We start from the raw sequence: 13,600 nt of genomic DNA on the forward strand, positions 1-13,600 counted from the left end.
GCTTAGTTTCATCTGCAAACTTGAAGATATTACACTCAATTCCCTCATCCAAATCATTAATGTATATTGTAAATAGCTGTGGTCCCAGCACTGAGCCCTGCGGCACCCCACTAGTCACTGCCTGCCATTCTGAGAAGGACCCGTTATTTCCTACTCTTTGCTTCCTGACTGCCAACCAGTTTTCTATCCATGTCAATACATTATCCCCAATACCATGTGTTTTAACTTTGCACACCAATCTCTTGTGTGGGACCTTGTCAAAAGCCTTTTGAAAGTCCAAATACACCACATCCACTCGTTCTCCCTTATCCACTCTACCAGTTACATCCTCAAAAAATGTATTTTCATAAATCCATGCTGACTTGGACCGATCCCATCACTGCTTTCCAAATGTGCTGCTATTTCACCTTTAATAATTGATTCCAACATTTTCTCCACTACTGATTTCAGGCTAACCGGTCTATAATTACCCGTTTTCTCTCTCCCTCCTTTCTTAAAAAGTGGTGTTACATTAGCTACCCTCCAGTCCATAGGAACCAGTCCATAGAGTCGATAGACTGTTGGAAAATGATCTCCAATGCATCCACTATTTCTAGGGCTACCTCTTTAAGTACTCTGGGATGCAGACTATCAGGCCCTGGGGATTTATCGGCCTTCAATCCCATCAATTTCCCGTCTAATAAGGATTTCCTTCAGTTCCTCCTTCTCACTAGACCCTCGATTCCCTAGTATTTCCTGAACGTTATTTGTGTCTTCCTTTGTGAAGTATTTGTTTAACTGGTCCGTCATTTCTTTCTTCCCCATTATAAATTCACCTGAATCCGACTGCAAGGGACCTACGTTTGTTTTCACTAATCTTTTTCTCTTTACATATCTATAGAAGCTTTTGCAATCAGTTTTTATGTTCCCAGCAAGCTTCCTCTCATACTCTTATTTTCCCCCTCCTAATTAAACTCTTTGCCCTCCTCTGCTGTATTACAAAATTCTCCCAGTCCTTACGTTTGCTGCTTTTTCTGGACAATTTATATGCCTCTTCCTTGGATTTAACACTATCCTTAATTTAGCCACAGTTGAGCCACCTTCCCTGTTTTATTTATTTATTTTATTTTTTTAAATTTTTCGTTGCCAATCTTTCCAATTCTTTGTCAAATCACAAACGCCAGAGGTCACCTTGCACACATCAAGGATCACTCTGCACCAATGCTCTTAGCCAAAAGGCCGAGAGCCACTGCACCGTTCCTGGAAGTACTGCAATACCAGGTTCGTGCCATGGAGGTGGATGGGTCAATCCACCCCACCCACCTCCTATTTCCCTGTTTTATTTTTACTCCAGACGGGGATGTACAATTGTTGAAGTTCATCCATGTGATCTTTAAATGGTTGCCATAGCCTATCCACCGTCAACTCTTTTAAGTATCACTCGCCAGTCTATTCTAGCCAATTCATGTCTCATACCGTCGAAGTTACCTTTCCTTAAGTTCAGGACTCTAGTCTCTGAATTAACTGTGTCACTCTCCATCTTAATAAAGAATTCTACCATATTATGGTCACTCTTCCCCAAGAGGCCTCGCACAACAAGATTGCTAATTAGTTCTTTCTTATTACATATCACCCAGTCTAGAATGGCCAGCCCTCTAGTTGGTTCCTCGACATATTGGTCTAGAAAACCATCCCTAATACAATCCAGGAAATCCTCCTCCACCACATTGCTACCAGTTTGGTTAGCCCAATCAATATGTAGATTAAAGTCGCCCATGATAACTGCTGCACCTTTATTGCTCACATCCCTTATTTCTTGTTTGACTCTGGCCATTAAATTCCCTGCAGTGCCAACCTTCTGTAAGAGGTGATCTCTGCCGCAGCCAGAAACAAATCTAGCTTTCGCTTGAAGGAATTCACTGAGTCTGCATCCACCACATGAAAGGGCAGTTTGTTCAGAGGTCTACTATATTCTGGGAAAAGAACCACCTCCTGACATCTAACCTAGATCTAGCCTTATACAACTTAAATTTGTGCCTCCTGGTCCTGCCTAACCTATTTAATTGAAATAAACTGTCAGCTAAACTGTCAGAACACCATCCATTCCCTTATCTTATAAACCTCAATCAGATCTCCCCTAAGGCTACGCTGCTTTAACTTTTACGATGCAAGCTCATTCCAGAGAGCCACAGGGGACTTTTGACAGACCCTCTATAAGGCAAGTCACTCTTAGCGCAGCTCAATTTGTGCCATTTGACAATGCTCCCACACAGATGACTGAGAGGACCATGGCTTTTTTTTAGAATTGCTCGGTAGTCCAGGATTGTGGGGCTATTGATTGCACATATTTGGAATTTTTACTCCTCAAATATAATCCCCCCCCCCCCATCCCATTTATATGAACCGCAAAGGCTTCCATTCCCTGTGTACAGTTCATTTTTGATGACAGGCACAGCTTGTACGCTGGGAGCTATCATGATGGTTTTATACTTCATCAGTAATGTCTCAGCTCTATTTCAACAGTGGGGCAAGACGCAGGATGGCTGCTGGGTGACAATGGATACCTGCTACTCCCATGGTTCATGTCGCTACTTCATTATTGCTACAGAGGAGTGCTAGAAAGATGCACACATGAAGACATGAATAAGAATTAAGCAAGCCATTGGGATGCTCAGAGGAAGGTTCCAGTGTCTGGATGGGTGGGGATGCCTTGCAGTATGTGCCCAGCACTGTCGTGTAAATTGTGCGGGCATGTTGTGTGTTGAACAGCTTTGCAATCAGGAAAGGACGGGTATATGTACCAGTGGGTGCCAGATGATGACACGGTGATGCTGTAAACCTGGGCCATGATTAAAAGTAGTGACAACAGCAGCGAGACACCTGAGACAGACTCAATGCACATCTTCACAATAAATAGGGCACTATTCTTTGGAGGTCTCAGCCTATTTGATTTTCCTCCACTAACCAAACTCTATGGTCAATGCTCCTTGCATTGAGCCATCACATCCTAACCCTAAGTTTCCATATCATCTGTCCCTCATTGTCATTCAAGCGAACCAAACACCGAGCAGTCCTGCATCAAATGTTCCACTATTTATTACAACTGTTTACAAAAGCATTATTGGTTCTGTCGCTGCACAGCACTTGTGACCAAGTGAGCATTTCTCGGGCCTGTTTTAATCCTACATTGCACCAGTGCTTGCACTTCAAAAGTACTTCATTGACTGTAAAGCATTTTGGGACATCCAGAGGTTGTGAAGGGTGCTATAGAAATGCATGTCAATCTGTCTTGTCTATTTTATTCCATTACTTTCACTTCTACACCACTCCTGAGTGTTTGGAGTCAAATTTTGTTGTCTTAGAATACTCCTGTGAAGCGTCTTAGGACGTTTTCTACGTTAAAGGCGCTATATAAATAAAAGTTGTTGTTGTAAGGTACAGATGGCTGCTGCAAAATATTATGCACCTCTTGAGATGAAGGTGGCCTGTTTGTCCGGGACTCCCAAGTCCTGGAATAGATATGGGACAGGCTGGTCCTGCAGAGTTAAAGGTTTTTCTGTGGAGTGGTTGGAGTGCTCCTCTGCTTCTGCCATGAGGGAAAACAAGTTCTGAGGCATGCACACCAGCTTCTCGATTGATACTGGGAACAGGAATCTAGTTACCAGTGATGAGTTGGAGAACAGACCTCATGGAAACAGAACCAATCCTAAAATCCCAGGGTGAGAGGCAACTAAATATCCTTTAATCCCTTAGATGCTGCTGTCTGGTTGACAATGATCTCTCCTTGGTCCCGCAAGACCTGCAATCCTTCATTAAATGCCTCCTTATTGAGTTGACTGAATTGCCTGGAGTACTCATGAAGCAGGGTAAGATTTTCAGATGGTCCTGCAACTGGCACCTTCCCCAGGCTGCTCTTCATTGAGTTGAACCCTCCTCCTTTTGGCACACCATCTAGTGGACTCCATCTCTATCACAGCCATTTGCTGGACATCCTGGGTCAGGCCACAGAGGACCTCATGTGCCTGTTGCTCTGATGGCATATTTTCTTCATAGCAGGAGCCCTGAAGATGATCAATCTTTTGGTTTGAAGCCAGGGGCTGACAGGTCTCTCAGTTTCACTCAACTACATCAGGTTCCTCCACATCTGCATCCTCTGGTGTCCTTGTGCTCTGTGCCTGATCACTTGTAAATTTCTCATCTACGCCATCTGTTCCTTCTCGAGTGGATGTCTCTGGGCTACTGAGTGCAAGGGAGAGAACGAATGGGTGGGAGAGTGGTCACCAGTATTGCCAGAGGTAGAGGGGACTGCAAGGTATTTACTCTTCAGTGTTCGCTGCTGTCTCCTGGCTTGTAGTCTCTGGAGGAAATAAACAGTACCATTAATGATCTGCTTGAGAAGCATTCTATCTTAATGAGCTACTTTGTGGATCTCATGAGACAAATACAGTATTGGGTGAAGAGTATAGATTGAAGAATATGTAGAAACATTAAATAAGGAAAGGTGAACATTCTCCCAAACCCACTGAAGGTACAAAGACTCGTACATCTCCATCCCAAACTGCCGGGCCAGAGTGGAAGCCAATTATTGGCATTGTATCAAATGTCAGCTGTGGCTCAGTGGGTAGCACTCTCGCCTCTGAGTCAAAAAGTTGTGGGTTCAAGTCCCACTCCAGGGATTTGAGCACAAAAAAAATCTCGGCTGACAATCCAGGGCAGTCCTGAGGGAACACTGCACTGTCAGAGGTGCTGTCTTTCGAATGAAACATTAAACTGAGGCCCCGTCTGCTCTTTCAAGTGGATGTAAAAGATCCCATAACACTTATTTCGAAGAAGAGCAGGGGAGTTATCCCTGGTATTCTGGCCAATATTTATCCCTTAATCAACATCACCATAACAGATTATCAGGTCATTATCACGTTGCTGTTCCTGGGATCTTGCTGTGTGTAAATTGGCTGCTGCTTTTCCCACATTACATCAGTGACTACACTTCAAAAGTACTTCATTGGCTGTAAAGCGCTTTGAGACATCCGGTGGTCGTGAAAGGCGCTACACAAATCGAAGTCTTTCCTTCTTTCTTTATTGTTACCTGTTCATTTTGTTACCTATTCATATGGTGTTAATAATAGATGTTGGTATGTCCTGGCATTGTGTGTTGTCTTCTCCTGTAGGAGGAATTCATAATACTAACTAGCTGCTGCAGTCACCAAGTTTGGCAGTCGCAAGCAATCAGGTTTTGTGGAATGGGTGGTAACTATGGATGTGGTGGAGCAAGGGCCTAGGTTAAGGCAATTGAGTGTGCTGACATGAATTACAAAATATGAGACAATTAATGTGACTTTGCTTTTGGAACAAGGGAAATGGTGTATGTAATACCCTAAAGGGCAGCACTTGACTTGTTCTGGAGAATACTCATGTTCTTCTGTGATTCTGTTGTCTGCCCTGTTGTTCATCTGAAAACACTTATCTTTGCTAACCTGATGAGGTCATTAAACTTCTTCCAACACTGCAGGAGGGGGTCATTGGGGTTATGGAGGTCTGACTCACAGTCGTAGCCTAGCCTCATTCCACCGGCTCTGTCCCCTTCACGATTTTCCTGGGTTACTGGCCAACCTTCTGGCAAGACTCGTACCTCTGTCCTGCCAGCATTATTTAACTTAGCCAATGCCAGCATTTCTGTTGGGATCAGCCTCTTGTGATTTTGGCAAACATAGCTCTTGCTCTGCCACACTTGAATCCTTGGTAGTGGGGGAATTGTCAACCCACAACACTCTTGCACACTTCCCAACTAGGTTCCTGCCTCAATTTAAGAAGTAGAAGTTGCCCTCCAAGAAAGGGAATTGCTTTGTTTATGGATGAGTAATAAAAAGGTGGGAGGATTTTAAAAAGAAAAAAACAATAGCGCATTGTTGACACCTCTTATCTGGTTAGTATTATTTACATGCTTTTACTTTCTGTTATGTAGTGGTGCCCAGGGCGAATATGCTGGATTGGCAGCAATCAAGGCTTATTTAAATTCAAAAGGAGAGCACCACAGAACTGTAAGTAACAAAGTGAATAAAGGTTTATTTTTAAGGGGGAGGGATGATACACAGATCCGCATCCAGTGTGCACTTTCCAGCAAGGCTCACTGGATATCCGTCAGAAGCAGGATTTTGGTATGATTTTTTTCCCGCATACACAGCCACACCCCCCTCACCCAAATTCCCTAGCGCAATCTCCTACTTGCCCTCTCAGCTGATTCAACAACTGAATCTGGTCTGTGTGGTTAGTAAAAAAACATGCGCTGCATTTACCCACTGAGCCCTTGAGTTGGAGGGAGGAAGAGAGCTGAGGATTTCTTCAACAGTTATTTTACAATACAACAACAATAACATCTCGCATTTATATGGAGCCTTTAACGCAAGGTGAAATTAGGGCAGATGAGAGGAAGGTTTTAAGTGACTTAAAGGAGGACCTATACTCTGGTGTTTAGAAGAATGAGAGGTAATCTCATTGAAAGATCAGATTCTGAGGGGGCTGACAGGATAGATGCTGAGAGATTATTTTCCCTGGCTGGAGAGTCTAGAACTAGGAGGCGTAGTCTCGGGATAAAGGATGGGCCATTTAGGACTAAGATGAGAAGGAACTTCTCTTTGGAATTCTCTGCCCCAAAGGGCTGTGCATGCTGAATTGTTGAGTATATTCAAGACTGAGATAGACAGATCTTTGGATTCTAGGAGAATCTAAGAATGTGAAGATTGGGCAGGAAAGTGTTAAGATTGCAGCAAGTATCAATGATACATGCATAATCTTTCACTAACCCATGGACGTGCTTGACGATATTCAGTAGCTAACTGATGTTGTGGAAGTGAATGATTTGAAAATGGCAAAAAAAAATCAAAATATAAAATTGAGGTTTTTGTTGGGATCTTAATCCCCGCTTTTTGACGGTGATAAGTAGCCCAGAAATTACTGTTGCTGACAGAAGTGTGTCATATGGACACGTTAAGTATTCACTAATATTGTCAACAGTCATGTCAAGGTTATCGTGGTGACGTTTAGACATAGCTCAGGCAGCTTTGTCTGCTCTGCATAGCTGTTTTAGTTGTGAGTTTGATTAACTTCTAAAAGTGGACCAGAGATAGATGGCCAACAGAAATTAGTTTGAAGTTACTTCTAACATTCTGCGATGTTATAGTGGGAACAGATTGATAGCCTTTGGATGGGATCACATTGATTATATGAGGCAATTCGCTGATTATTAAAGAATTATAAAAGTCCTGTTAATTGTGAAGTGTAATGTTTGCCTGAAAAGAAAACCATTCCAGTTATATATGTGCATACAATTTTAAAAAAATAATTCAACAGCATAAGTGTTTTTTGAACAAATTATATGAAATAATTGAGGTCTCCATAATCTTCTGATCCACTGCTCTTTTTTCCATTCCATTTAAGATATTGTACTCACGGTATCTAAATGTAATTCTTCCCATATTTATAAAGGGTTTGAGGTTTTATCCATTCCTGTTTCACTTCTTTTACTAATTTGTTGAAATTAAAACATGCTCATGATTTCAGAAAATGGCTGCTAGAATAAGGCAGCAGGATTAGTTACCACAAATAGAAAATTCTATGCATGAGGAATCACTTTTTGGAGTTGTTGCCACACAAAACAGAGTAGGGGTTGACCCTGGAACCTTTGTGCAGTTAGCTGATATTTGCCCAAAGCAATAGTGAGGATGATACAATTGGACTCGGTCCTCCAACCTAGGGCACCTAAAAATTAACTCCGCTTCCCATTCCTGATCACTGTCCAGTGACTCCTATAAAAAAATGTGGACACAGTTTCAGGACAGGAGCTGGCTTGGCTGTGATGTTCCAATAGTTGAATAGCCTGCAGACATTCACACGCAGAGAATTGTCACTTGGGCAATTGTCTAGAGTTGCTGTGCCCAAGAATTGAGTCACTGCAGTTCGAAAAAGAAGGGAAAGAAATGGATGTACAGCCCTTGAATTATTTTTTTTGTTCCTGATATTCCTGTACTCGAAGCTATTTAAAGGTTTTTTTTAAATCGTTATTATTGAGACGGTAATGGGTATGGTAGCATAGTGGTTATGTTACTGGACCAGTAATCCAGAGGCCTGGACTAATGATCGGAGATGTGAGTTCAAATCCCCCCACGGCAGCTGGGGAATTTAAATTCAGTTAATAAATAATTCTGGAATAAAAAGCTAGTATCAGTAATGGTGACCATGAAACTACCGGATTGTCCTGAAAACCCACCTGGTTCACTAGTGTCCTTTAGGGAGGTAAATCTGCCGTCCTTACCCAGTCTGGCCTATATGTGACTCCAGACCCACAGCAATGTGGTTGCCTCTTTAACTGCCCTCTGAAATGGCAGCTCATCACCACCTTCTCGAGGGCAATTAGGGATGGGTAATACATGCTGGCCTTGCCGGCGGCGCCCACATCCCAGGAACAATTACATTTTTAAAAATCGTACTTGCATTTATATAGCGCCTTATTGGCCAAAATGTGGCATTTTCACGCAAATAAATAGTTTTTGAGTGCAGCTTTGAATTCTGGGTTGACATCCAGCAGGAGACTTGCGTCCGGTGGGTGTGGATGCCCCCCCGACCCCTCATCGTATGGAATGTGGGAGCCCATAAAACCCTCCCACTGTATAGGACTGACTCCTCCTTATCGGCTGATGTAAAGATGATTACGGCCATGGAAGGAGTGTTAACGCGGTCAGTCAGACTATTAATCAACCTACGAATCCTTCCACTACTTCACACTGTTCCACAAAGGGAACTCAAGAAGACACGAGAAGAAGTCTAGCAAGATTGACCATGCAAGAGAAGCCAAGGTAGATTAGGTAATGAACAGTTGATGTACAGTGGTGTACATTTAAGGAGATATTTCACAACTCTCAAGAAAAATATATTCCAGTGAGGAGGAAAGGGTGTAAGAGAAAAGATAGCCATCCGTAGCTAACTAAAGAAATAAAGGAGGGAGAGAGAAAACAGGGAATTATAGACCGGTCAGCCTGACATCGGTAGTGGGTAAAATGATGGAACCAATTATTAAGGATGTCATAGCAGTGCATTTGGAAAGAGGTGACATGATAGGTCCAAGTCAGCATGGATTTGTGAAAGGGAAATCATGCTTGACAAATCTTCTGGAATTTTTTGAGGATGTCTCCAGTAGAGTGGACAAGGGAGAACCAGTTGATGTGGTATATTTGGACTTTCAGAAGGCGTTCGACAAGGTCCCACACAAGAGATTGATGTGCAAAGTTAGAGCACATGGGATTGGGGGTAGTGTACTGACATGGATTGAGAACTGGTTGTCAGACAGGAAGCAAAGAGTAGGAGTAAATGGGTACTTTTCAGAATGGCAGGCAGTGACTAGTGGGGTACCGCAAGGTTCTGTGCTGGGGCCCCAGCTGTTTACACTGTACATTAATGATTTAGATGAGGGGATTAAATGTAGTATCTCCAAATTTGCGGATGACACTAAGTTGGGTGGCAGTGTGAGCTGCGAGGAGGATGCTGTGAGGCTGCAGAGCGACTTGGATAGGTTAGGTGAGTGGGCAAATGCATGGCAGATGAAGTATAATGTGGATAAATGTGAGGTTATCCACTTTGGTGGTAAAAACAGAGAGACAGACTATTATCTGAATGGTGACAGATTAGGAAAAGGGGAGGTGCAAAGAGACCTGGGTGTCATGGTACATCAGTCATTGAAGGTTGGCATGCAGGTGCAGCAGGCGGTTAAGAAAGCAAATGGCATGTTGGCCTTCATAGCAAGGGGATTTGAGTACAGGGGCAGGGAGGTGTTGCTACAGTTGTACAGGGCATTGGTGAAGCCACACCTGGAGTATTGTGTACAGTTTTGGTCTCCTAACCTGAGGAAGGACATTCTTGCTATTGAGGGAGTGCAGCGAAGGTTCACCAGACTGATTCCCGGGATGGCGGGACTGACCTATCAAGAAAGACTGGATCAACTGGGCTTGTATTCACTGGAGTTCAGAAGAATGAGAGGGGACCTCATAGAAACATTTAAAATTCTGACGGGGTTAGACAGGTTAGATGCAGGAAGAATGTTCCCAATATTGGGGAAGTCCAGAACCAGAGGTCACAGTCTAAGGATAAGGGGTAAGCCATTTAGGACTGAGATGCGGAGGAACTTCTTCACCCAGAGTGGTGAACCTGTGGAATTCTCTACCACAGAAAGTTGTTGAGGCCAATTCACTAAATATATTCAAAAAGGAGTTAGATGAGGTCCTTACTACTAGGGGGATCAAGGGGTATGGCGAGAAAGCAGGAATGGGGTACTGAAGTTGAATGTTCAGCCATGAACTCATTGAATGGCGGTGCAGGCTAGAAGGGCCGAATAGCCTACTCCCTCACCTATTTTCTATGTTTCTATGTTTCTATCCAATTAAAAACAAGGGCATACACCATGGCCAAAACTAGTGGGAGGACAGAAGATTGGGAAGCTTTGAAAAGCCAGCAAAGAATGACTAAAAAAATGATTAAGAAAGGGAAGATAGACTATGAAAGTAAACTAGCACGAAATATAAAAACAGATAGCAAAAGTTTCTATAGGTATATAAAAAGGAAAAGAGTGGCTAAAGTAACTGTTAGCCCTTTAGAGGACGAGACCGGGGAATTAGTAATGGAGAACATGGAGATGGCAGAAACTCTGCACAAATATTTAGTATCAGTCTTTACAGTCGAGGACACCAACAATATTCCAACAGTAGTTAGTCAAGGGGCTATGGGGGGGAGGAACTTAACACAATCGCAATCACTAAGGAGGTGGTACTTAGTAAGATAATGGAACTAAAGGCAGATAAATCCCCTGGACCTGATGGCTTGCATCCTCGGGTCTTAAGAGAAGTAGTGGCAGAGATTGTGGATGCATTGTTTGTAATTTACCAAAATTCCCTGGATTCTGGGGAAATCCCAGCAGATTGGAAAACTGCAAATGTAACGCCCCTATTTAGAAAAAGGAGGCAGACAAAAAGCAGGAAACTATAGACCAGTTAGCCTAACATCTGTGGTTGGGAAGATGTTGGAGTCCATTATTAAAGAAGCAGTAGCAGGACATTTGGAAAAGCAAAATTCGGTCAGGCAGAGTCAGTATGAAGGGGAAGTCATGTTTGACAAATTTGCTGGAATTCTTTGAGGATGTAACAAACAGGGTGGATAAAGGGGAACCAGTGGATGTGGTGTATTTGGACTTCCAGAAGGCATTTGACAAGGTGCCACATAAAAGTTTACTGCACAAGATAAAAGTTCACGGGGTTGGGGTAATATATTAGCATTGGTAGAGGATTGGCTAACTAACAGAAAATAGAGAGTCGGGATAAATGGTTCAGTTTCTGGTTGGCAACTAGTGGGGTGCCGCAGGGATCAGTGCTGGGACCCCAACTATTTACAATCTATATTAATGACTTGGAAGAAGGGACTGAGTGTAACGTAGCCAAGTTTGTTGACGATACAAAGATGGGAGGAAAAGCAATGTGTGAGGAGGACACAAAAAATCTGCAAAAGGACATAGGCTAAGTGAGTGGGCAAATATTTGGCAGATGGAGTATAATGTTGGAAAGTGTGAGGTCATGCACTTTGGCAGAAAAAAATCAAAGAGCAAGTTATTTTAAATGGAGAAAGATTGCAAAATGCTGCAGCACAGCAGGACCTGGGGGTACTTGTGCATGAAACACAAAAGGATAGTATGCAGGTAGAGCAAGTGATCAAGAAGGCCAATGGAATCTTGGCCTTTATTGCAAAGAGGATGGAGTATGAAAGCAGGGAAGTCTTGCTACAGCTGTATAAAGGTATTGGTGAGGCAGTTTTGGTTTCCATATTTACGAAAGGATATACTTGCTTTGGAGGCAGTTCAGAGAAGGTTCACTGGGTTAATTCCAGAGATGAGGGGTTTGACTTATGAGGAAAGGTTGAGTAGGTTGAGCCTCTACTCATTGGAATTCAGAAGAATGAGAGGTGATCTTATCAAAACTTATAAGATTATGAGGAGGCTTGACAAGGTGGATGCAGAGAGGATGTTTCCACTGATGGGGGAGACTAGAACTTGATGGCATAATTTTAGAATAAGGGGCCGTCCATTTAAAACTGAGATGAGAAATTTCTTAACAGAGGGTTGTAAATCTGTGGAATTCGCTGCCTCGGAGAGCTGTGGAAGCTGGGACATTGAATAAATTTAAGACCGAAATAGACAGTTTCTTAAACGATAAGAGGTTATGGGGAGTGGGCGGGGAAGTGGACCTGAGCCCATGATCGGATCAGCTATGACCATATTAAATGGCGGAGCAGGCTTGAAGGGGCCGTATGTCCTACTCCTGCTCCTATTTCTTATGTTCTTATGTAATGCAAACTTCAGTTTGAAAAGCCTGAAGGTGCATGAGGAGCAAAAGGCGCAAAGAGTTCTCGGAGCCGGAATTGCCCACTGCCCGAAGCGGGTCGCACCGACCGATCCTGAAGTGTTCCATGGGGTGGACAATCCGGAGAATTTCAGCTTTTTGGTTGCTGTTTCCGGTTGGAGCAGTGTTGGTGTGGGGAGTGGGTGGGGAGTGCAGTCGGATCGGAGTGGCCGCCACTAGCGCGCCGTGCTAATGACATCATCGCGCTGGCGTGTCACAACGTCCCTCCCCTTCAGTTAAAGGGGAGGGCCGCTGCGAACTCTGCAGCCACTTCAGTGGCAAACAGGGAAGGTTTAGGCCGGGCCAGAGACCTGGCACCCAAGGGGGGTGCCAGCTGCCTGTTGGCGGCCCTGCCGAACCCGTGATCATAATTGTCGGCTCGACCTGGTAGTCGGCTGACACCTCACCTTTAAGGGCAGCTGTGCTGCCTAGCCACAGAAAAGGTACCGACAGAAAAAACTGTCAGTGGCACCAGCCGGTGGCGGCGCCGCTCCTGCGGGGCAATTTTGGAAAAGTGTCACCGCCGGTCGGTAAGGGGTCAGCACATGCACGCTGCGGCGCGAAAACGGGCGGAGCGGTCCCCTACACTGCTCCAAAAGTAAAGGAGAGCAATATCACAAATGGCAGCCCCTCCACAGCAACTCACTGGCCAGTCCTCACCGACCCATGGCCGCCTGAAAGAGCCTTACAGAAAGGGACAATTTCGGCCCCCTAAAGTGTTTAGGTAGTGGGAAAGAATGATTTAGGGTTAGTGGATTATGGTAAGTTATGATTTGCAAATATTGAGGATGTGGGAGAATGTGCTTGTGAGAAGGGGCAAGGGAGAAAATGCTTGAGGAGCAATGATCATTCATGTTGATAAAGTGGAGACACAAGACAAGATGAGGGTGAATGGAGAGAAAGAGATTGGACAGTGGAAGTGAAGGAATAAACATCTAATGAACGACAAGTTGTTTGCTGCATCTGCCCAGGAGTGTGAGCAGATGCATCCCCAGGTCTGAGGGTTATTCAAGACTTCAACAGACCTGGGTGTTGAAGAGCATTGCGAGTTGTAGAAGGTGAACGTGTTGAAGAGAAAAGAGGACACTGAGCTCATTAGAGGCAGCTTAAACAATGCAAAAGATGTGAGTTCCATTTACGATCAGGGATGACAGCAAGGTTAAGGGCATTAATAGAGGGAAAAGGACTAA

At 43.9% G+C, this 13,600-nt stretch overlaps 1 protein-coding gene across 3 annotated transcripts in view; it reads left to right on the top strand.

The window, feature by feature from the left end:
* The window catches only part of gldc (glycine dehydrogenase (decarboxylating)), a 210,993-nt gene that overhangs the window by 126,420 nt on the left and 70,973 nt on the right, over nt 1–13,600 (top strand). For all 3 annotated transcript variants that reach the window (XM_070888438.1, XM_070888437.1, XM_070888439.1), the window contains one exon: nt 5,942–6,017. In XM_070888438.1, the coding sequence (XP_070744539.1) occupies nt 5,942–6,017 (76 nt within the window). The remainder of the gene's footprint in view (nt 1–5,941; nt 6,018–13,600) is intronic.

This window comes from Pristiophorus japonicus, chromosome 1 (assembly GCF_044704955.1).
Source record: "Pristiophorus japonicus isolate sPriJap1 chromosome 1, sPriJap1.hap1, whole genome shotgun sequence".
Classification (NCBI taxonomy): domain Eukaryota; kingdom Metazoa; phylum Chordata; class Chondrichthyes; family Pristiophoridae; genus Pristiophorus; species Pristiophorus japonicus.